This window comes from Larus michahellis, chromosome 22 (assembly GCF_964199755.1).
Source record: "Larus michahellis chromosome 22, bLarMic1.1, whole genome shotgun sequence".
NCBI lineage: Eukaryota > Metazoa > Chordata > Aves > Charadriiformes > Laridae > Larus > Larus michahellis.
Genome location: NC_133917.1, coordinates 4973825 through 4998015, shown reverse-complemented (window position 1 = coordinate 4998015; position 24191 = coordinate 4973825). Strand labels below are relative to the sequence as shown.

The 24191-nt window shown below is 59.6% G+C and overlaps 1 protein-coding gene across 6 annotated transcripts in view; it reads right to left on the bottom strand.

The window, feature by feature from the left end:
* LRP1 (LDL receptor related protein 1) overlaps positions 1-24191 on the bottom strand; it is an 87722-nt gene that overhangs the window by 36345 nt on the left and 27186 nt on the right. For all 6 annotated transcript variants that reach the window (XR_012584436.1, XM_074565249.1, XM_074565251.1 and 3 more), the window contains 14 exons: positions 23851-24114; positions 10239-10401; positions 8460-8682; positions 7947-8136; positions 6399-6542; positions 5787-6023; positions 5072-5252; positions 4408-4630; positions 3964-4153; positions 3409-3534; positions 2620-2760; positions 2173-2298; positions 1795-1911; positions 1600-1680 (listed from right to left, as the gene is read on the bottom strand). Coding sequence is in view for 5 of the 6 variants with exons in the window: in XM_074565249.1 (XP_074421350.1) it covers positions 1600-1680; positions 1795-1911; positions 2173-2298; positions 2620-2760; positions 3409-3534; positions 3964-4153; positions 4408-4630; positions 5072-5252; positions 5787-6023; positions 6399-6542; positions 7947-8136; positions 8460-8682; positions 10239-10401; positions 23851-24114 (2406 nt within the window). In the remaining variant the exon portion in view is untranslated. The remainder of the gene's footprint in view (positions 1-1599; positions 1681-1794; positions 1912-2172; positions 2299-2619; positions 2761-3408; positions 3535-3963; positions 4154-4407; positions 4631-5071; positions 5253-5786; positions 6024-6398; positions 6543-7946; positions 8137-8459; positions 8683-10238; positions 10402-23850; positions 24115-24191) is intronic.

The window sequence follows — 24191 nt, the reverse complement described above, 5'->3', positions numbered from 1 at the left end:
CCGCCTGCCCTGCTGGTGCCGGCACAGGGCACGGGGCTGGCCTGGCTTGCTGGAACCACCACAGCGCTCTGCTCTGCTGCGGATGCCCCACCTGAGCTCGGGAAAGGGCCTTTGCCTCCCCGTGCCTCTGTCTCCCCCAGCACGGGAGAGCTCATGATGGGCACGGGGACAATGGCACTGAGGGCTGTGGTGTAGCTTCACCAGCAGCTGCAGACCCCGACCTCTCCAGGCTCCCAACAGGAGCTTCCCGAGCGACTCCACTCGGTGAGCTGGGAGGGACGGCTGCTTCGCTCCCCAGCACTCGGCACTTCCCCCCCTGCTGCTGGAGGGTGGGGGACATTGCCAGAGAATGGGGGGCATTGCCAGAGAGCGGGGGGCATGGCCAGAGAGCGGGGGGCATGGCCAGCGTCTGGAGGAGCCGCCCACAGGGCTGGCGGCACTCTGGAGGGGGCAGGTTTGGGGGTTGCGTGGGGCCAGGTTGGGGGTCTGGTGCATGTTGATCTATGCACTAACCGGTAGGCTTTGGACAGTTCTTTTCGTCAGAGCCATCCCCACAATCTTTTTCTGAAACACAGAACCAACCAGACAGGAGAGTGGGCACAATGACAAACAAAACAACACAACGTGGCACACACACAGAGAGTGGCACAAAAACACGCTGATGCCGGGACGCGAACACGGACATGGAGAGGGACACAGAGAGGCTGCGCAGGCACACCAAGCCCGGGAGGCGAGACCAGAAGCAGCGGAGGGTGCTGGGGGGGCCCGGGGCAGCCGGGCTGGGAGCCCCTCGGTGCTGCAGCTCCTGCCCTGTGGGTGCCTGGCGAGGCTCTTGGCTGCATGGAGGGGCTCCACGCCAAGGCCATTCCTTTTGTCAGTGCATGGCTGCCAGCGCTGGTGGATCCCCAGGAAAAGAGACGGTCCCTTGGCAGGGACGGCTCAGAGGTGGGTCTGCCCCAGGAGGAAGATAGCATTGCTCAGGACAGACCTCAGGGAGGGACCTGCATCTGCAGCTCCCCGCTAACCTCCTGCACTCTGCAGCTCTGAACATGCCTCACCTGCTCTGAAGCCACTAATCAAACCTAACGATGCAGAGCTGCTAGGAAGACTGAAACAAACCTGTGGGGAAGAAAAGCAGCCTTGGGGTAAACCCTCTCTTCCAGGCCTGGCCCTGGAAACAGATCTGAGGCCAGACACAAGCTCACTGGGAGACTGCTCCTGCCTTCCCCGGGGCTACGGGACATGGCTTGGCCCCGCCAGCACCACAGGCCACTCCACAGTCGTCTCAAGCACTGGGGCAGAGTTTTGGTCACCTTGTAAAGAATGCCAAGGTCTGCTGAAACTATCCCTGCCAGGCTGTTCCTGCAACACATGCTCCCCCAATGGCAGCCAAGGAAAACGTGGGTCTCGGTGTTGCAGGATGCACTTACAGCTTCAGCTAATGCCTCCTCCCCTTCAGGGCCTGGGCTCTGCTGTTTAGCACAAGGGTGAGAAATGGCCCTTGCAGGAACAGGGCCCCCTGCCAGGCTGGCACCCCTGCGTCTGATCTCGCTGTCCCTGGCTGCGACCCCTTGGCAGCAGCGGGGCCATGGTCCTTACCGTTGTCACAGCGCCAGTTGATGTTGATGCAGCGCCCGTTGTTGCAGGTGAACTGTGTCAAGGGGAAGCAGGTCGGGTAGGCTGTGGAGGAGGCAGAGGCACAATCAGCTTTGGGAAGACACGCTGTGCCCCAGTCCCCACTGGTGCCTCTGCCCCACGGCAGGGTGAGGAGCAGCGCTCCCCACCCCAGCTCACCACATGAGGCAGACTCGTCGGAGCGGTCCCCGCAGTCATCGTCCAGGTCACACGTCCAGGAAATGGGGATGCAGCGCCCACTGGCACAGGAGAACTGGTTGGGGGAGCAGGTCCGAGCTGGCCCAGGGGGAGACAGACAGAGCTTTAGTAGCTGGTGGTGCCTTGCTTTGCTGGGGGAAAGGTGCGGAATAACCCCCCTGGGGCTCCTGCGAGGCACAGGCACAGAAGCCAAACTGGTTGCAAGGTGGGCAGCAGGGATGTACGCGGCCCCAAGACATCGGCATCAGCCCTGCAGTGTGCAGGGAACAGCGAAGGCTGTGACTCATTACAGCAGTGCGAGCTTCCCTCTGTTCCCCGAGGATGAGGCAGGCTCCTCACCTGAGCAGGTGGAGTTGGACTCATCCTCATTGTTCCCACAGTCGTTGTCCCCATCGCAGAGCCAGCGGTTGGGGATGCAGCGGTTGTTCTTGCACTTGAAACGGTCTGAAGGGCAGGTGTGCTGGTCTGCAGGGGAGACACGCACTCAGGACCTGCCCTTCTTCATCCCACCCTCATTCCTCCTCCATGGCTGATGGAGAGAAAAACTAAGACAAAAAAGGGCAGGGAGCCTCAGACAAACTGGGGATCCAGGATCCTAATCGCCATTTCCCACCCTCAACCACTCAAGCCAGCTCCCCTCCTAGAGCTGGGGAGGGGACGCAGGGGTCCTGGCTGCCTGACCCCATGCCAGCCACTGGCCCTACATATTGGGGAAGCTTAGATGGAATCCTGCGAACCCAGGAGCACATAAACCTCTATCCCACAGCGCAGAAGGCGACTACGCACGGCAGAGCTCAGGGGCTTCGTCACTGTTGTCCAGGCAGTCGTTGTCCCCGTCGCATTTCCAGCGCTCCTGGATGCAGCGGTTGTTCTTGCAAGCAAACTCCCCGGGCTGGCACTGCGGAGGGGGGATGTAGGACGGGTTGGCTAGCAAGGGAAAAGCAGAGGGAGGGGATGATTTTAACCAAGTGACCAGGTGCAGGGCAGCAGTGAGGACAGTCCCGCGTCCCCAGGCCGGCAGGATGTCTACATGACTGCCCAGCAGCCCTGAGAGTGCACACCGACACTCATGCCCACGTGCACCAGCTCCTGAGCACGAAACGAGATGGTGCAGCCCAGGACCAAGGGGAGAGACCCTGGCTCAGCCTGCACCCATGGGCTGGGCCAGCAGAGCTTCACCCCTCTCATTTAAGCCGGCAAAGCACAGAACCACCCAGGCTCCCCGCCCTGACCCTGGCTCTCCCGACACCGGCAGCAGAGTCAACCCGTCCCAGCCATGCGGGCAGCATCGGACACCGTTGCACATCTTCATCACAGCGATCCCCACCAGGGACTTCCACCCGCTTCCCCGGGCAGGCGGCTGTCCTGCTGCCATCGTGCAACAGGAGGAACCAGACCCAGTAATGTGACTCATCTGCAGGGTCCCAGGGGTGCAGGGAGCACCCATCTCCCCGAGCCTGGGGCCAGCCTCCCACCACAACAGGCATCACTGCTGATGGGCCAGAGCGGAGCTGCAGACCCCACGTCCCCACCCATCCCTTGGAGAAAGGGGGTCCCCAGCGGGGGCCAGCCTACCCTGGCAGGTGACAGAGTCCGGTCCCAGGATCTGGTCCTCGGCACAGGCACACTGACGACCCCGGGGGGTGGCCAGGCACAAGCTGCTGCAGCCGCCGTTGTTGACGCGGCATTTGTTGGAGCCCACTGTGGAGGCAAGGCAGGGGTGAAAAGAAGGGGACTTTGGCGTCAGGGAACTCTGCTGACCCACGGGGGGCTGCTGGGTGCCCCCGGCCCCCTGGACTCCCTCAACAGGCTCCACAGTTGGAGCCCAGCTGGAGACCCCAGTTCATCAGGCGCTCAGGGGATGTAACGCCTGGCCGAACTCGCCAGGAAGCCTGTCAGACAGGGAGGGAAGGGGGGAAAGACGACAGGCTGGAAGGGCAGGGGATGAGTGATAGCAGGGCTGACAGAAAGACAGGGTGCATGGGGATGGAGAGACAGGCAGGGATATGGCCAAGAGGAAGGCAGGGCACTTCCTCGGCCCCTGGTCCCCAGTCCCATCCCTCTTCCAGTCCCCCCATTCCCTCGTGTGTGGCAGGTGCCCGCGGTGCCAGGCAGAGGTGGCCCCAGCACCTTGCTGCTGCTGTGCGTCGTACATCCGGATCTCAAAGATGGGCGGGCGCTCGTTCCGGAGCAGGCTCACCACCTTGGAGGCCTGGTCCAGCCGGTAGATGCTGCCACTGCGGTACTCAGTCCAGAAGAGGAAGCTGCTGTAGTGGCAGAGCCCGAAGGCGTGATTCAGCTCAGGTCCCTCGTACACGATCTGCAGACGCAGGGAGGCAGAGGCTCATCATTAGCTGGGAAGGGTGTCCGGGCAAATCCCACGTGGCAGGACAGGGCACGGGACATTGGAAGGGCAGAGGAGGGGACAGGCAGCAGAGGAGCGTGGCTGAACATGGCCAGTCACCCGCCGAACAGACCCACAGCGGATGTGGCCAGCTGAGACAACGGCTCAGCTGCCCACGGCTCCAACTCTGGGGTGACCAGTGTCTGAGAGCCCACAGGGCCTCCACTTGCCTTCCGCTCGGTGCCGTTGAGATAGACCATCTCGATGCGGTCATAGAAAGCATCCACCCAGTAGAGGATCTTGGCTGGGATGTCCAGGCTCAGCCCATTGGGCCACAGGACGGTCTTGGAGGTGATGAAGATGTTGCGGTTAGAACCGTCCATCCAGGCTCTCTCAATCTTGCCCCTCTTGCTGTCCTTGGGATCCTCCTCCCAGTCTGTCCAGTACATCCACCTGCCACAGACACTGAGCGTTACAGAGGCAGACGAGTCGGGCTTGGAGCCCACCCCACCACTGATCTGAAGAGCAACCAGCTCTGTCTCCACTGAAGCAGGTGTGAACTCTACGGCTGCTCCACAAGCCCGTGGGAAGGTCCTGCTGCCCTGTGCCTACAGCCAGGCCCCAGCCCAACGCAACGACCCGATGGCCCTCCCAGCCACGCCAGTGCCACCGAGCCCAGGCTGAAGCTGCCAGGTAGCACAGAGCCACTGCCATCGCCGCGGCTGGAGCTGCTGCCTGGCCCCGCTGCCACAGCTTGGGAGCCATCACAAACGCTCGGAGATGCAGCAACTGCCGTGTGGAGCTGGGGACCCAACCGCCAGCTCTCATGGTCCCTGTTGTGGGCAGGAGCCGTGTCCCCCTGCGAGCCAGCCCTGCCCTCCCAGGCACCCGCACCCATTGAGGGGGTCCACCACGATTGCTCGGGGGTGGGTCATCTTCCCCTCGATCAGTGTCTTCCGCGTTTGGGCGGCCTTCTCCAGCCGAGCGACGCTGATGGTCTTTTTGGGGCCGTCATCCGTCCAGTAGAGGTTATTCCCCATCCAGTCCACAGCGATCCCTTCCACGTTGTGGATGCCTTTGGGGAAAAGCAGGAGCAGGCGCTCATCACCAGGGCGGACCCCCCCAGCCCCAGTGCAGGCAGCTCCCCCAGAGATGGCACAGCCACGGGGAGCCTGGGCTGGAAAAAGCCAAATTGAGGAGCGTCCCTGGCTGGTTCACCCTGAGGCAACACTAACGTGCTTGACTGGCAGCGTGGGGATGGCTCAGCCACCACACTGAGCCCCAGGGACCCTGACTGAGGATCCCGCATCCCTCCCTCCTCCTCCCATCTGACTGATCGGAGTGGGCTGGCTCGGGTAGGAAGAGGACATCCAGGACAGGGGACCCTCTCCTGCCTCTGCTGGGGCACATGCTCTGTACCTGTCTCCAACAGCAGTCTACAGATAAACCCAAACAGCAGCTTCAAACCTTAGTTTTAAGGGTCAAAGATGCAAGGGAGAGGACAGAAGCGCTGCCATGACATGAGGAAATGCACTGATGGCCATTGCTTCCAGCTCCTGGGAGCTGAACGCGCTGTGGGGGGACCAGGCTGGGCCCCTCAGCCACGCACCGTCCTTCAGGATGGTCTCTCGCTCCGTGCCATCGATCTTCTGGCGCCCAATGAGGTAGCTAGTGGTGTCAGCAAAGTAGATGAAGCCGGTCTCAGCATGGAAGTCCAGCGCTCGGGGGTTCATGAGGTTCTCGATGGGAATCATGTGCTCGTCCGGCACCTTGGCCCCCATGTCCATCCCGCGGATGATGCCTGGACGCCCCTTCCCATACACCAGGAACAGCTCGTGCTCAGGCTCTGCAGAGAGACAGGGAGAGCCATTGCCACCAGCCAGGGCAGGGTGTGCTGGGGGTGGGCAGCTTGATGGACATGGCACCGGGGCTTTTGCGGGGTCGCAGCTACAACTCAGAGGCCAGGAGGAGGCAACCTGCCCCTGCACCTGGCAGGTCTGCAGGGACCGCAGAGCCCAGTGGGCAGCCCTGTGGGCTGGCACAGGCACAGGCCAGGCAGGAAAGGGGTGTTTGCAACCGGGAGGGGGAGAACTGAAAAGCTCTGCTCGTCCTGTGCCTGTGTGCTTCCAGGCACCTGGCACAAGTGCCTCTGCCCACCCCGTCCCTCACAGAGGGGTCCCCTCGTCCCCCCCGCAGCTCTCTTGAGGGGGCCAGGACTCACTTTTGCAGGACTTTCCATCGCTGCCCAGGCTGAACCCGGAGCGACACCGGCAGGTTCGGGTCTTGTGGCTGTTCCCAAGGAGACAGATATCCGAGCAGCCTCCCGGCTTGCCGAACTGGTCTGGCTCACAGGCATGGCTCCTCACTGCAACAGAGAGGGCGGGCTCCAGCAGCCGGGGACAACCAGAGCAGCCCAGAGGTGGCCTGCCCAGCTGCAGGTCCCCGCCAGCGAGGGGACAGGCAGGCAGGGGACATTAGTCCACAACCATGGGGATGCAGAGACAGTCTCATGGGCGCTTTAGGGGGACCCTTCCTGCTGGAGCTCCCCACCGGTCAGCCAGGGGCTGAGCATTGCGCAGGACAGACAAGGCAGAGATGGGACAGGACATGTGCAGGACAGACGAGGCAGGGACCTGCGGACGATACAGGATCCCTGCGGAGCAGAAACCAGCATGGCATGTCCCCGCACATGGCCACGGCCACTGGGCCACGCTGCCTCCATCCTGCCAGCCCGTCCCTCACGGGCCATGGGGAGAGTGGGGCTGCCCAGCTGCTCCGCAGACAGCGATGGCAGGATGAGCCCCGGCGCGGGAACAGCCAGCGCCAGCCCAGAGAGCCCCCTTAATCACGCTCCTTCACTGCTCGGAAATCTCCTGATTAGTTTTATATTCTAGAAAATGCCAAGCAGGCTGCAGACGCTAAGAGGATTTTAAATGAGTAAATTGATTAACTGCAGGAAGGTGCTGGGAGCAGGCAGACAGGGACGGATGCGGGGTGGGGACGGCGCCTGCAGCTCCAAAACCTTCCAACTCCCTCGAAATCCCTCAGTGTCCAGGAGCACGTGGCCCTGGTCGAAGGGCAAACACACCAGCAATAGGGACCAAGAGCATGTGGGCACGGCAAAAGACAGCCATTAATATTTCAAGATACCACATCTGCTCCAATGTCCCTGTGCTCTCCAGCGAGACATGATCGATCAACCACACGGCGCAGCTGCCCAGCCCATGGGGACGGCTGCCACGTCTCCCAGGAGGAGATGGAGCAATAGCGAGGGCCAGGGGCACCCCAGGGTGTGCAGCAGCCCCGTGAGAGGCCGGCGTGTGGCTGCCTGGGGCGCAGGAATCCCACACCAGCCCCTGGCTGAGGAGTGCTGGCAGCAGGATGGCAGCTCCAGGAGTCTCTGGGGACCACAGCCGGGCAGCTGGCTCCTCCGTCCCTGTCCCTGGGCCGGCGCTTTTTGGCCTGCCCGGAACTCAGCACCCCCAGGCAGGCTCTGACAGCGTCCCCCCAAAGTGAGCTCCCGCTGCCGGCTGCCTGCCCAGGAGCTGGCGGGGACGGGGGAGCTGGGGGCTACTGGGCACAGCCAGGATCCGGCTCAGCACAGCTCCTTGGGGCCACAGGGTACTGCCAAGGGAGGCTCATGGGCAAGTGAACCCATCCTGGGTGTCTGGCCCCACTTGGAGAGGGAATTTCAGAAGGTGCAGCCCGTCCCCATCCCCACCCAGCCTCTGGGGTCCAAGAAGCTGCTTTTCCCAGGCTGGGGTCCCACCTGTGGGCTGGCGCCGCTGGTGGTAGATGTGCAGCGCTCCTCCCTTGTCCACCCGCGTCACCACCTGGTACTCGGTGCTGTTGAAGCGGTTGACCCGGATGACGCTGGTTTTCTGCTGGGCGTTGGCATTGTCAGAGTTGGTGGCGTAGAGGTAGTTCTCGAAGACAGTTAGCCCATAGAGGTGTTCAATCTGGAAGGCACCACACAGGTGTCCATGAGGAATTTAGCAGGAGGCATTAGAATCCTGGCTCCGAGGCATGCAAAGCCCCTGACCCCCGCTCCTGCTCCTGCCCTACGGCTTATGCCCCCACCTCATTCAGGCCACGAGATTGGGCTTGGCAGGCGGGTGCTGCAGGACTGGTTGGTGTTTAGCAGCTCACACCTTTTCTTTGCTGGACCAGCAAAGGCAAGCCTGTGGACCAGTGACTCCCAGCAGACCAAGCTCAGACCTGCCTCTAGCACACTCTGCCATAAGGCCCTCCCCAACCCCCACCTTCCTCTGGCCCCACTCACCAGGATGCCCTGGATGATGGTATGTCTGTTCTTGCCTTCGTAGTCTACCACCTCAATATAGTCCAGGTAGGCGTCAGCCCAGTACACCAGCCGGTTCACCAAGTCCAAGGTGATGCCATGGGGGAAGACGATCTTGCTGTCCACCAGCTTGGTGCGGTTCTGCCCGTCCATGTCGCAGCGCTCCACCTTAGGGATCTGCCCATAGTCGGTGAAGAACACTTTGCTGCATGAGAGGGGCAAAGGCAGGAGCTCAGAGCCTGGATGTCAGGTTTCGACCCGAAGAGAGGGAGGATGCAGACGTAGACAGTGCCTGCTCATGCCTGCAGACGTGGGCTTGTCCCGTGGGCACGGGGGTGACTGGAGTCCACCCCAGCAGCTCCCAGCCGGGGCCAGCCCAGGGTTGCTCTTTGCTGCCTGCGTGGCCCAGCTGTGCCACAGCTGGCAGCACCTGCCGGCACTTCAGAGGCACCGCAGCGTCCCGGGCAGAGACGGCAGACAAAAGCCCAAACTGAGATCAGCTGGTGTCACCAGGGAGAGGCTCAGGGCCCTCCACGAGCCGACATGTTAAAACACGACCTGACACATCTGCCCGGGTGCTGTGCGCCCAAGAGCCGCAGCTCCCAGCACAGCCCAGAGCTGGGGCTCGGCACCACCACCCTCAGCACCCGGGCCATGCCACATCTCTGCTGCAGAGTCCAAGGGACCTCCACTCAGTCACCTGTGGGGCTTGTCTGCACCTTCCCTGTTCTAGGCCAGAGTCTCTCTCCAGGACGCCATGCAGTAATTATTTATTTTAAAAAACTTTTTAGCTTTTCTGCTCAGTAACATCAGCTCTCTTCATTCAGGCAAGGATAAAAGCACCCATCTGGAAAGCAGCAGGAGAGGGGGGAGATGTCCTCTTTACTGGGACCCTGCAGCACACCCAGGTGAGCGTCCTCAGATGGAGTGCGCTGTTGGGTGAGGCAGTTTGTGCTCGCACACTGACAGATGTCCCTGTCGGGCAGCGGGACTTCCCCCACATACATACCCTGCAGCCGGACAACGCTCATGGAAAGCGCCCAGTGGGATCTCACACAGCTCTGCTCTGCCCACCGCGTCCTCAGCCACAGCAGGCACCTGCTCCCGGGGCCCTGCGGCTGCCCTGCACGCCCTGAGCTGCTCCGATGATTCAGCATCCCAGCTTCCCTATGCTCAGGATTTTGCAAAAGGCAGCTGCCTGGGTGTCGCCATCCGACCGCAGCACCCCATATAAATAGGCACAAGCAGAGCTGCTCAATCCATGCGAGTAGCTGACTGTTTCGGTTCCCAAAAGCCAGTGCAAAGCTGTAACTACACAGCCACAACCTGGAAGCAGCAGCTTGTCCTGAGCCTGGCCAGGTCCATCCTGCAGGACGGAGCACCATCAAAGCCGCTGCTCAGGGCAGGCAGAGCGGGAAGCGACCCTCCGGAGAGGGGCTCCTGGACACAGGCATGCAGGTACATCTCCTTCATCTCCTCCAAAACTGACTGCTACCAGCAGGCTGCTCAAAATGCTGCTGACACAACTACCCTACAGCACGTGGCTCCGATCTTAGCTGAGGGAGAGAAGACGCTGCGATTCACTCAGTGCTAAAGCCCAGAGGGGCCCTTGCTTGCGGGAGAGTCACTTTTCCAGCAGCACCGCTGCCACCCCACTTCCTGCAGCAGCTGGACCCTCCTGGTTTGTTCCACCTCCCCACATCTGTGGTGCAGGTCCAGGCAGCAACGCTGAGCCCCCCCACCTCCAAGCAGCACTCTTACCCCATTGCTGGGTCCAGTGCTATCCCCTTGGGGTTGTACAGCTCCAGGTCCAGCAGCGTGACACAGGTGACTCCGTTCTTGTTGCAGACAAAGATCCTGTCATCAATGTCATCCACGAAGTAGAAGTTGCCCGTGAGCCAGTCAATAGCCATCTGCTCGACATCTAAGCCATGGGAGAGGGGACGAGGAGAGGTTAGGCAGGGAGGGAGGGAGCCAGGAGCCCCTCATGTGCAGGTGCAGGGGGTCTCTGACCACTTCCCAGCCAGCCCCCCAGGCATTTCAAGCACAAACAGAGCTGAGGAATAAGGCTGTGTGAGCCACTGAGGAGCTGTGACCTGCACTGCACCAAGGACCTGGCCCTGGTCACCCTGTGTGGATCAACACAGCAACCCATCCTCTCCTCCTGGGAGAGATGGGACCTGCCACCCCCCGGGCAGCCCAGCTGCGAGCGGCAGCACTTTTGGAGACATCGCACGCAGCCAGGAGAGCATCCTGCAGGAACAGCGGCCCGAGCAGGGGGAGGGTCTCCGAGGTGGGCACTGGAGAAGGCAAAGTCAGCTCCTGGAGTCGCAGAGAGGGAGAAGAGGCTCCAACCGCAGCATTGGGACGGCAAACACCTGCCGAGCCCTCACTCAAGGCAGCATTGGGAGGGACTGCAGGAAGAGCCCCATGGGGATGAGCTGATCCAGAGCCGCAAGGACGCCCCGAGCCCTGAAGCAGGTGAGAGACAGCATCTGGCACGCAGTGTTTAAGTATTTAATTAAACTAGTGAAAGCCTGTTAAATCGGATAAACTAAATGCACCTGAATTCCTTCCTTGCAACCAGGTCAGTGCTCGGTGCTGTTCCACGTCCCCCACCGCCTGCCAGCCCCCGGTGACTCTGGGAGACGCTAAGTGCTTTGGAGACCCATTCTTTCATTTAACGTACCCCAGGACCCCCCAGGCCGACACAGCAGCACCGCAGGGCTTGCACCACCGCAGGCACAGCCGAGCAGGGACCGGAGCAGCAGCCGCCCCGACCACCCCGAGGACACCGGGACCCAGACAGCCCCGGAGGAGCCCGGCCAGACACCGCTGAATTATTAACCAGCGCAGAAGCTCGGGAGCACAGAGGGAGGGAAAACATGAATCAAGCCAGGACGTTTTGCAATGCCCCGCACTCCCCCTGCTCGCAGGATTCGGCCTGATGGTATCAAGCCCTTCCCCGCTGTAGCACCACAAAGCTCTGTCTGGATTTTGGTGAGAACCAACTGATGAGAACCCCGGGGCTTGAGGATGCCCTGTCCGAGCACAAACTCAAGACCCAGGTGCCTGAGTTACCCAGACCAGCTCTCTTGTATGCCGCCACTGAGCATTTCGCGTCAAGGCCGTGGCCCCAGGGATGGAGACGTCCTGCCAGCGGTGATGGCCAGACGGTGACCAACCGCCCTCCCCTCCGGAAGGGCGAAGCTGCGGCGCCTGCAGCCACCACCCAGCGTGATGATGCGTCTCATAAAAACAAGTGGAAATGGCCAGAGCCAAGGAATTAGCATCAAACCAGCTGAACCGAAGGCCGTGCAGGGCTCCTGCCATGCTGCCTGACGTGCCAGAGCTGGCAGCGGGGCCGGGGCAAAGTCAGGGGTCCTCGTCCAGCCAGGACCCCCACAACCCGATGACCCGGCTCCTGGGTGCTCGCTGGCAGTAAGTTTTCCTGATGAGCGAACACCACCTAGAAAAGTGCACGAGGGTGGAGGGGGCAGGCGAGGGCCCCACTCTGCCTCTGAGATGGGGCCGCCTGAGTCACGCTGCCTGGCCGGGCGCCCGCCCGCCGTCCCCCTGCGCCCCCAGCCCTGATTCACCCCTCTGACAAGGGGAGGGGGCGGCCGAGCCACGCAGGCGGCGCAGCCCTGCCTGGGCGAGAAACGCCTCAGCGAAGGGATGTGCAAGAATTCCCCAAAAAAGCAGGTCTTGGCTGGTGCCTGCATGGCTGAGTCAGAGTCACAGGACCGGGGGAACGATCCAAGCAGGGGCGGATGGGGAGCGCAAGGCGGGACGGCACGGAGGCCCGAGCCCCCCCCACAGTGCGGACCCCCTGGCCACAGGCTTTGGCTTTTCCTCACTGCCTTCCTCCCAGGGGGGGCCTGGCCATCGCCACCCTGTCACCAGCGCTTGCCCTCACCTTGGTCCTCCTCTCCCGTCGCTCGCCCCAAAGCCCCCGGCATCACCAGGCCACTGACACCTCACCGGCTACGTCCTGCTGAGCTGGTGCCGGAGGAAGTTCACCAAAATGGCACTCAAAGGCTAAACAGGAATCAGAAGGGAAAATGGCCAAAACAAGCTATAGGTTTCCAGCTGCTCGCTTCCTGGGGCCTGCAGCCTCCCTCACGCCGTTTCTGCAACGGTCGCCTCTCCCCGTCAGAGCCAAGGGTCCTGGCACTCTCGGGGGTCTGACGGGGGTCTCCCACCCGGGCCCCAGCTCCAAGCGGGGCAGCGCTGGGCTGGGGAGCTGGGGGTGATGCAAGCACTTGCTCTTCTCCCAGGCTGTATTTTTGCAGCTGGAAAGCATTACCCTCCTCAAAGGCTTTTGTTTTTCAGCTTGCTCCTTCTCTCCCTGCTCGCCATCCTCCCCCCTCCTTCGCAGGAATCAGTTTTTATTATTATTATTATTATTATTATTTTCAGCTCTTTCTTTTAGGCTCAGCTAAACCTGGATTTCCTCTTGAACTTTCAGTGGAAGCTAATTTAGCAAATGTCTATTTTTAACCCCTCGCGTTAGCCTGCAGAGAGCTCTCCCCCCGCTCGCCACTTGGCTTTGGGAGTGGGGAGGAGTGAGGGACATGGCCTCTCCCCTCCCACGGGTATCACGCACCCTCCCAGCAGGACAGCGGGTGCCTGGGAAGGTGCGCCATGGCCACCCATGACCGGCAAGACGCGGGCAAGGACCTGGCTTGGGGGCACCAGCAGGGACCAGCCCGTCCCTGCTGTGAACAACGTCCATGGAAGGAAGAAGCCGAGGGGCAGCGACCACCCCCCTCCTCCTGCCCGCAGCTCTGGCAGCAGAGGGGGCTGGCTGGTGAGTCCATCCCCCTCACCAATTCCCATCCCAGAGTCAAGTCTTCCTCCTTGCTCAACCACGGCTGGGCGTTGCAAGCAATTGCAACATGCAAAACTAATTTCCCAAGATTTATTTATTTGCTCGTGTTTGAAAACGAGCTTGTGGGGGCAGAGAACAGGGAATGTCAACTCTAAAGGCTCTTCCTGGAAGAAGCTAACCAGCCTCGTCAGGCCAGAGAGCCATAGTCCACGCCAGCCGGCCACGCTCAGAGGCGCTGGCCAGGAACCCCGCTGGTTGAAGGGGGCTGTGACCGTTGCCTCCCTTGTGGGGAGGGGGGAGAGGGAGCACCAAGAAGTTCATCGGCGCCCAAGTGGCACGTTGCTCAACAAGGGCGGGCTGGCAACTTCAGCAAACTCCAAAACCCACCCTGCACAGATGTTTCCTGGTTTCACGCTCAACACAAACCCAGCGTTCCTGACCAAGCTTTTGCTGAAGGCCTTGCCACAAAATAATCTATGTGCTTGGATTTTCCCCTTTCCTTGCCATGGCCACCAGTGGAAGAAGCTGAAGCAGCCTCTGGGGCCAACAGGCCAGGAGCCACCACTGGGGCCAGCTGGCTGGAGGAGAAGGCTCCCACGTGTCCCTTCCAGACCAAACTCCTCCAACACCAAGCTGAGACCTGTCGCAGCACTACCAGGGAACGCTCGGGGACAGCAACTGCCCCAAGAGGCAGCAGAAGCGTCTAGCCTCCACCCAAGAAGTTCTTGGCCCCATCAACTCTTAAAGTGTTCCCAGGCGCTCTCAACAATAACCTTCCCCCTCCCCAATTCCAACCTCCTCCTGTGCTTGATGGGGTTGGGAGCATCTTGTCCCACTCAAAGAGCTCCTTGACACAAGTGGGTCATCGACTCAATGGCTGTCCACAGGAGCTCCTGCCAGAGGTTCTCCCTCCCTTAACCCAAGCCACAGAGCATCTGATTTACCCCACAACCAGTCAAACACCGCAAGGCTGTGGGTTTTTTGGGGAACGAGTTTTGCTGACCCAGCACATAACTTTCCTCTGCATGAATCAGTTGTTGTGCAGTCTGCAAATACATCAATTGTGGCCTGACACAAGGAGGAAGGAAACGCGCAATCTTCTCTCAGACTAAAACATGGATTTCGACACAGTTCTGAAACAGCTGCAATTAAGACGTGTGCAACTCAGCAGCTCACCCTGACTCTTGCCCAGTTAAGCATGGAAGAACAGAAACCACCTATGGCGGGGAAGGTGCAAAGAGCTTGGAACTAAGTGCTCTGCACTGCAGCAGTCTGGATTAAATCCCACCCCATGGGGCGTCTGGAGCAGGGCAGGACAGGGACACTGGTCAGGAGAGGTCACAGCTCTGCCAGGAACCCTCCTTACGAGACTCCCCTTAGAAGCAACTGAAAACATCATCACTTCCAACGCCAGGTACAGAGGTCCATCACCAAAGGTCCTTGCCCCCAGTTCTGCTGAGGTGCATTTTCACCCTTGCCCCAGCACGTGGGGTAGATAAAAGAGCTGGACCGAGCTCTGCTGCTGACATTTGCGTGTTGTTTTTAAATAAGAAATATTTATGTCCAAGTGCATCTCTGAGAACAGCCCACATTTTTTGCTTCAACTCCGGTGGATCAAACCGAACACAAGCCCCAGCAGTAAAGAAGTGCCTGAGGCATTTGGGCTGCAGTGACTGGCCGCAGAGAAACGCACAGGGATAAATAACAGTGCAGCCCGTGGCCCAAGCAGAAAACGCACCAAAACTGCCTGAAGCCATCGGCGCTGCCTCCTCCTGCTCCCAGGAGGGCCATGCCCAACTTGCCACCCAGCGAGAAGCCCGGGAGGGCGGCCACACTGCGTGCCCCAGGGCACCGGGAGAGCCAACGACACGCGGCTCCCGCGGAAAAAAAGCTTGGAAAAGTTGCCGAATGTTTCAGTTCAAAAACGCCTCCAGAAGAGGAATGGAGGCTCGTCAGGAATGCAGTCCCCAGGGGTTCTCAAATACATTGGTTTCCTACTTTCCTTTTTATAGGGAATGATCCGTTTGATACATTTACATAATACCATAATCTGGAGGAATTTCTGTCTCTTCCCTCCACAGACATCCTCTCCCCCGGAGAACAAGACTGTCTCTGTAACGGCAACATACTCCATGGATAAACACTGCTCCTGGGGACAATTTTCCTTAATTAGAAGTATGTTAACAGGACAGGCATGAAGACAAACTCCAGCCCCGAAAGGAACTGGCCGCAGGACAGAGGGACACCCTGCACCCCTCGGGGGTCTGGCACAGCCTCCCCCTGCCCCGGCTCCCGGCAACAGACACCTCCTTGTATGAGGAGCCGCCACCTCGAGCCCCACTGCCAGCCCCAAGGTGGGGAGGAGGGGACCGCGGATGGGACAGACACCGGCAGGCAGAGCCACCGCCATCACGTCAGCCTTGTTTCCTCAGAAAACCAGGCTAAAAAATAAATAAATTTAAAACCCTTTCTGTTAAGCTGTTTAGCTCAGAGGAGGAACCGCTGGGTGGAAGCCGGTGGCGCACGTCCAGGACGTCTGACTCGGCACTCGGAAGGATCCTTGCGGCCCCTGCGCACATGCACGCCCACGCATGCACAAGCCAAATGCTCCCCGGGGGGTGAAATCGTCCCCCCTGGGACTGCGCAGCCCCCCGGGCGCTGTGGGAGGAGAATCCCAGCCCAGCCATCCCCGGGGACAGGCAGAGTGACCGTCAGTTAACGAAGGTGCCAGAGCATTGCCACTCCCCAGGGAGCCCAGGGCTGCCCAGATCCCCAGCTCACTCCGTTTCCATGCCTGGACCCCCGCTGCAGCCGGTGCAGCATCGCAGCCATGGCCCAGGGGGGCTCAGAGGCCACAAGTACCTCTCCAGCAGCGGGCTCAGACCTAGGGTGATGCAGCCTCCAGCATCCCTGTCTGGGGACATCCCAGGCAGCATTTTGTCACCCTCCTGCCAGACAGGTCACACATCCTCCCCAGTCCCAAACCTGCCCCCTCCCCATGGCCGGGCTCAGCCCCGCAGCGTCCCTGTGGAGCCCGGCTACAGCACCGGAGGTGGGAAGAGCAGGAACAGAGATGGAGCTTGCTCCATCTCAGCTGCGTGGAGGGCAGCCAAGGGACCGCTAATTACTCTGCCTTAATGAGGCCATTCCACAGGCAAAAATATTCCGCAGAGGCCGATGGAGGGACGGGGCGCTTGGCTTTCTTCTGGGTGAGAAGAGAGAGACACAGGCTTGACAGGAACCCGGGGAACTGCCATCGGGATGATTTTGGGGGGTGGGGGGACACAAAGGTGAAAATGGGGCCAGTCTAGGCAAGGACAATCCTGGCAGGGCTTGGCTGCAGCACAGGGAGCCCGGCACAAGCACGGCAGGCAGCGGTGCAGGACAGATGGACAGATGTGTGTAGGGATAAACATGCTCCTGTCCATTTGAAATCAAACCCATCTCTGTGCACAAGAGGATCCCAATTACTCGGGACATTAATTTCACCCTTTTGTCTCCAGCAACGTGGGAACGCAGCTTCACTCAATGCCTCAGGGATGGCTGGAGGGAGATGGAGGGGAGCAGTGCGGCGGCGGGGAACTGCACGGGGTTCCTCCATCCCAGGAAGGTGGAGGCAGAGAAGACCCTACCCCACTCTGCCACCACAGCCAGGGGGATCAGGGTGGCCGTGAGGAAGGAAGACGGAAGCTCAGGCAGCACATCCATCCCCTCCCAGCACAGGGATGCTGCTGCCCTCGGACTGCTCAGGAAACCTGGGAGAGGAACAGACATCACCCCAGCCCAGCTCACCCCCCAGCCCAGCTCACCCTCCTCGGGGAGCTCGGTCCCATCAGGGACTTTATCCCCATTCCACACCGAGGGGTAATTAAAACCAGAGGTGCCAGGCAGAGCTGCAGAACGGTCCCCAGTGTCTCTACAGCAGATCTGCCTCCAGGCTGAACAGAGCCCAGCAGGCACTTAGTTAACAAACCGATTAAAATCACCGCAGCTGTCGTCCCCACCAGTACAAAGAGCTGATGCACTGATGTGAGCGCTCTGGCCCCAGACACTGCAGCCATCCTTGCTCTCACGCGTCGCTGCTAAGAGAACAGTCATAAACAGTTAAAAAAAAAAACAAAAAAGGAATCGGCATGATGAAATTACCAATCATCCTGCTTTCTTGCCAAGTAAGTTCACATTGGAGCCTCTTTCTTGGCTAGGATGAGGCAGCAAGGAAGAAAAATAGCTTTCCATGCAAAGTGGAGAAAGAAATGTACTTGGATTCCTCTACAGAGCAACATCTCCCTGAAATCAATTTGTCCCAAACCCTAGAGCTCTTCTGCTTATTGGCAACAGGACAGGTCATTACGAGTAACAGGGCTGAAATGGAGTCAATGAAAACAACCTCCTAGACGTGCTTGTTTAGATAGATGCTGCCCAGGAAGGTATTTTAATAATGGCCAGATTGCTATCGTTTAGGGTTTATAATGCACTCGGGATCAAATGTCCTGATATTTCAAACCCCTTCCTGGGGGCTTGTTTTATAAAAGAAAAAGAAAACAACAAACCTTAAAACAAGAAATAATAAATCAAGGAACCTCCACAGCCCTTTCCCAGCAGGCCTGGCCATGTCCTGCTGAGCGGCCGACATTCCTGCCCGCTCCGCTGGGGAGCCGGCTGCGGTCCCTGTGCTGGCAGCCCCCGGGCAAGGCCAGCATGGCCCCAGCTCCAGTCCCCCAGGACTCGGCAAAGCCGCAGCCATTGCCCTGCACTGGGAGAGCACCAAAGCTCCGGGCACCTGGGGCTGTGAATTAGCCGTACTGGCACCAGCAACCTTCCAGCACAATAAATGCATTCAGCAAAACAAACCCTGGCACTGCAGAGCTGCCAGTTCTGACCGTGCAAAAAGTCACGAGTCGGCCGAGAAAGGGGAAAAAGAAAGAGAAAGAGCAGGGGAAGGGGAGCCGCTGGGACAACCACTGAGAAACCCAGGTTTCAGCCTCCTGACACATGTTCTCTAGTATTTTTCCACAGTAAAAGCAAAGAACTGCCTTTTCCTGAAAGCTCAGTATCACTCAATCACACCACGCTGGAGCCGAGGCTTTAACTGCCATCTCAGCTCACACAAATGTCGACGAGGCAGCGTGAGGTCAATTAACAGTGTCCTCTTAAGGAGGGCTCCTGGCAGGGCTGGGCACCCGACCCACTCTCGTCCCCAGAGCCCGCTCCGGGGAGGTGTCACCACCTTCTTGTGCCACCTGTGGGGAACAGGGGCACAAATCCGATTTAAGGTCACACAAACTTGGCCGCAGTGCTGCTTTCCTCGCCCCTCTCTGTCCCAGCCCCGGGGTCTCTGGCAGAGCTTGGAGAATCGCCCAAGAATCACAGAATGGTTCGGGTTGGAAGGGACCTTAAAGATCATCCAGTTCTGATGCCCCTGCGAGGGGCAGGGACACCTCCCACTAGATCTGGTTCCTCAAAACCCCGTGCAGAAGTTGCAGCCACGGCAAGTTCTCCCAACAGCCAGCCCCATCCCCAGGATGAGGGGGACATGGGCAGGGGGTCGAGCTGGGCATCAAGGAGAGCTGGGGGAGTGGATGTCTCTGACGAGGCCACGGGACGCAGCAAGGTTTCTGCACACATTCATCTCCGTAGAAATGGCGGCAGGAGAGTTATAATCAAGGCAATCGCTGCTGCTCCAGCCAGGACCTGCTGCTTCCCCAGCACAGAGCGGGGCCATGGACTGGCCGGCACCCGGGCAGGAGCCACCGGGCCCATCCCAGCACCGGGCAGAACCCGCCGGGGAAGGCAGCACCGTCCCAGACGGGAGGGCTGAGCAGCAGAAGGGCCTGGAACCAGATTTTTTTTTTTTTTTTTCCATGGTGTGTTGTTTTGCTTCGAAATTCTTTGGAAGCCCAACTCCAAACAAACAAGGACATTGTCCCGGGAAACACGTGGAGGCTGGAATCTTGTTAAGAAAACCCACGGGATCAGAAAGTCCCTGGAGGTCAGGGATTAGCTGCTGAGCAAGGTGGGTCCGCGGGGACCGCCAGCAGCCCCTGCATGCAAGCACTGTCACTTCAGAGCAAAACCTGCCCCGGCCCCAGCCGTCCCTAGTCCCACGCGGGCGGCAAGGCTGGGTCTGGAGGGGTCCGGGCTGATGGGGGCTGCGGGGGGTTCACGGGGAACCTCACATCACAGCGGCGACGCTGTGGTGGTGTGCGACAGATGCGCGACTGGCCTGAGCAGACACCGGGAGCTGGTGGAGGAAAACCTCCGCGCGCTCTGGAGAGAGGCTCATCCCCTGTGCAGGCATGTGCCTTTCTGTCCTTGAGCGCGAGCACACGTGTGATGCCTGCCAGGATCCTCCCCGGTCAGAAATGGCGCTGGATTTTCACACAGAGCAGAGGAGAAGGAGAGAAAGGGAGAGCAGAAAGGGAGGAAGTAGGAGACAAGTTCCCCTTGTTGCAGTTCAGCTCTGGCAGAAGGACAAGCCCTCCCCTGCTCCGCTCCCGCACCACCACATCTCTGCTCGTGCCCTGTTCTCCCTGTGGAGGATGCGCCAGCGGCCACCCAACAGCCAGGTGCAGCCCCAAAGGGAGCCGGGCTCCAGGGGCTGGGCAGGAAGGTGCCACCTCCGAGTCCCCCACGGGGATGGGGACAGGCTGGACCCCTGCCCGGTGAGGGGCCACGTCCCCGCACCCGCCTGCAGCGGGTTTGGCCACTTGGCAGCGCCAGCCAGGGGCTGCCTTGGCCACACACTGCTGCCACCCAGCCCCACGCGCCCTCCCTGTCACCTCCAAGCACCAAGAGGTGCCCAGGGCTTCCCAGTCACCGCAGTCGGCTCCAACTGATGGCAGAGAGAAATAATTCAATTCTAACATTAAGTGGTTTGTTTTTTGTTTTTTTTTTTTGTAAGAGAAATACATGGAAGACTTCACCAGCCTCTGATTTTTAGTGCGTCCCTGGAAAAAGACCTGGGGGTAAGGAGCCGGACAGCTCAGATCAACTGAGAAAAATGACTGCCTGTGAAAAATGTCCATGGGCAGCGCATATTTGGAAACTAAGGGACAGTCACCATGAAAAAGTGCATCGGTACTCAAGACTGCGGATAGAAAAAAGGGTTTAGCAGTGCAAGGACCAGGGGAAAAGCAAAGCTTCAGAGTACAGTGGGTCTTGCCAAGCCCTGTTAATAGCATCCATTTAACACTTCTCCCACAACACAAGTGACACTAATCTCTCCGCAGGAAGGGAGTGGGGACAGAGGCAGGGAAGCGGGGCTGCTATCAGAGCTGGGCTGTGACATCTCACCAGCCCAGACCTACCCGTGACAGCTGGGGGCTGCTAATTTCCAGCCCTTCAGCATCAGTCTTCCCCCATCAAATGCCAGCTCAAGCCCCATTAGCAGCAGGCACCAGGGAAGCCCGACTCCTACTGTTAGCAGATAATGCCATAAAGAAGCAAATAAAGAGGGAAACCACTAATTGGATTCACAGGTCTCTGCAGTGTCCTGACAGAGAGGAGCAGGGGACTGACATTATCTCCTCATCACAACCCCCAGCATCAGATTCAGAGCTGGGGGAAAATCATTTCTCCAACTTGTTTGTGTTCATGAACAAACCCTGCCCCACGAGGATGTTTCCTTGCACGTCTCCAACCCATGGTGACACCACACGGGCACAAACACGGCCCCGCACCGGCAGCCACCTGCTGAATACAGCAGAGCCGCACCGCCTGCCAGAAGCACATGGCAAAACTGTGTAAGGACCATTCCCTTGGGAGCTAGGAATAAAGAGCAACCAGAGCCATGTAGCCAAGGAGCAGCTCAGGGCAGCCCCGCTCCCATCCGCTTTGTGCCCCAACCTGCCACTAATGGCGCCTGCAGCACCCACCAAGACATGTCCCTTCCGCAGGTCTCTGTCACCGTCCCCAAGGGAGGGTAGAGGCAGCAACTCTGAGCCAGTTAATGGAGGGGCTGAATGGAGGCCCTTTGCGCCATCGTCCCCGGCAGGAGGATGATCTGCCAGGAAACACACAGGACTTGCGCCCTTGCTCCTTCTGCGGGACGTTGGGTTGTTATTGCTAACGCAGCGTGGCTGGATGGCACGCATCTGTCCAGCCAGCGCAGACCCACCAGAGCGCAGTCTGCAGGCAAGGAGGCTAAGGGCACGACCACATCACGAGCCCACACCTCGAGGCTGGAAATCAGTGTCTAAGTGTGCGGTTGTGCTCCAACAGCCCACATTCAAGGCCGTTTCACACCTCACACCGAGAAGGGACCCCTCTGCAGCTCCACCGGGAGCAGCCTCCACCCAACAGCAGCAGGGACCAGGTGCCGGAGCCGCCAGTAGCCCCTTCCCCATGGATGGGAAACTCCCTTCCTCCTGGGGCAAGGGCAGGTGCTTTCCCATCCCGGTCAGCTGAATTCCCCTCTCCCCACCCGGAGCTATCGCAACCGATCAGGAGGCCAAGCAAAGCAAGGCACCTTTTCTTGTTTGGACTTGAACATGCTCTTATTAAGAGCTCCCTTCCCCTCCTGACCGTAATTAAAAGGTCATGTCTCAGATTAACTTCCTGGAGCTGGAGCAGCCCAAACAACTACCCCAAAAGACTGCCAGGCCGACAGCTTCATCTGGGTCTGGCGGAGGGGCTGCGGTCGGTGCTGCTGGTCCTGATCCTGCACTGACACCTCTCCACCACCTACTTGTGGTCAGGGTGGATGCTCCTCCTGCAGCCACCTCGATTCTTGAGCCGGGTCACCATCCCTGGGGCTGCTGCGCCCTCAGCCTCGCGCCGTCCACAGCCAGGTAGAGGCACCTCAGAACCCTCAGGACCCTCCCAGCGCGGGGACCCAGCTGTGGAAAGGCACCCGGGCGGACTTCAGGAACACCCCAAAACCTCCTGCCCGACCCCCAGCGGCTGCTCATCCCCTGGGCCAACCCACAGCTCAGGGCTCATGTGCCATCCACGAGCCACGGCCGCCGCTGCAATTCCCAGCCACAGGAAATCACAGTGTTAAAACCGAGCCTGATGGGAAGAAGTGTGGAGCCCGAACTTCACACAATGCTGCTCTCCGCCCCTCCGGCGAACTACAGGGAGACCAAACCCAGTCTGAGGAAGCCTTACGAGAGGAGGCAGGAGGAGCAGGCAAATGCAGACCTCCTTAAACCACTGTGGGGGGAGCAGAGAGCAGAGCTGAGCCCTGTCCTGCCTAATTTCAGGCTATTGCCTGCAAGAGCAAAGGGTGAGGCCTCTCCCTAAAAATACACACTGCCCTAAAAATACACAGTGCAAGCTCAAATTAACCGTGCTGCACACGCTGGGAGGGTGCAGCGGCCGGAGCCTGCCGAGCCCCAGCCCCTGCACAGCCCGGCGGGCGGCAGGTCGCCAGATCATGCCCTTTGTGTCAGCCAGGGCTTCAGCTGCTTCATTCGCACTGTGACACTGCCCTCGGCAGAGAAACGCCCTCAGCTCCGAGATCCACCCTAGACCTTTACTCATTTGCAAAGATCAGTTCATACACGCTCACCTAATTTGCTAGGTTAGCTAACACTCACCACATAACACCACACATGTCTCCGCAGAAGAAGGGGATCCCTCTTGCATCAGGCCCTGCACAGTCTCTCCCTGGAAGCACCCCAAATTCAGGAGGCAGAAGACAGCGGGAGGCTAACACCAGGGAAGCTGAGGGCTGCAAAACCTGATGGTGATACTGCACACCCCAGATCCCTCCAATCCCACCCTGACTGACTCGGTCTGTGGTTTCACAGGATAAAATCAGTGACAGAACACCACCAAGAGCAGTTTCCCACATCCCGGCTGTACGGCTACGGCACCCACCCACCTCCCCTCTGGGGGGATCCCACCAACCCCACTGCACGTGCCACAGCACCTGTGAAAGGCTCCTCAAAGCTCACGGCTTCTGCTGGGACCCCTCACTGGGCAAAGGCTCTCGGGAGAGCAGGCACAGGCATGTCACGGGCCTGAGTCAAAGAGCACCAAAATCCCAGCAAGTGACTCTCCTTCCCGTCCTGGCTGCTGAACTGGGATCAGCAAGCCCAAGCGGGAGACGGAGCTGTAGCCACACTCATTACAGCCGGGTAGACACAAGCGGAATGAAACCACCATCTGCCACTCACACCGGTGACTCACGCGGCACTTCTTAGTGGAGATTTTGTTCTCAGTCACTACTTGGCGTGGGGACCAACACCTAGTTTGGCCAGGGGAACATGGGGCAAAAACCAAAAGAGGAAGCCACGAGAACTGCCAATCCCGAACCTGCTACGCAGGTGCCATCTCCGCTCCTCGCTGTATCATTTTTCCTCATATCCTCACACAAAGAAACCACAAAACTTGCTAGAAATAAGAAGAGGGAAGGAAAAGGAAAGCCAAAAACAAGCCGAAGCCTCGGTGCCTGGCCCCGTGGAAAGCTGTCTCCTACCAAAATCCGCCCCTGCTTCACCCACCGCTGGCTGGGGACACTCAGGCTGTGGGAAGGAGATGGAGACTGGGGGAGCAAGCACTGGGACCAAGGCCCAAAGGGGAGCAGACACTCACGGTGTAGGCTGAGGGAGATGTTGATGGAGCGCTCTTCCACGAAGCCCTTCAGGTTGGGGATCTTGGCACACTTGAGGATGGTCTGGGAGGCACTGTCGCCCACGTGAACCCAGCACACCGTGTCTTCAATGTAGTTGAAGTCCATGGCCGTGGTCTGCTTGGCGCTGGTGGGGGTGATGTTGGGCACAGGGGCTCCACTCAGGTAGGTGGCCAAGATGTTCTGGGAGTTGGCGATGAGCAGCACGGGAGGACGGTCCACGGGCTCTGGCAGGGAAAGGAGGGGAGAAGGGTGGTCATGGCAGAGCACCCAAAGCTCATGGCCACAACACCGTATCAGCCTG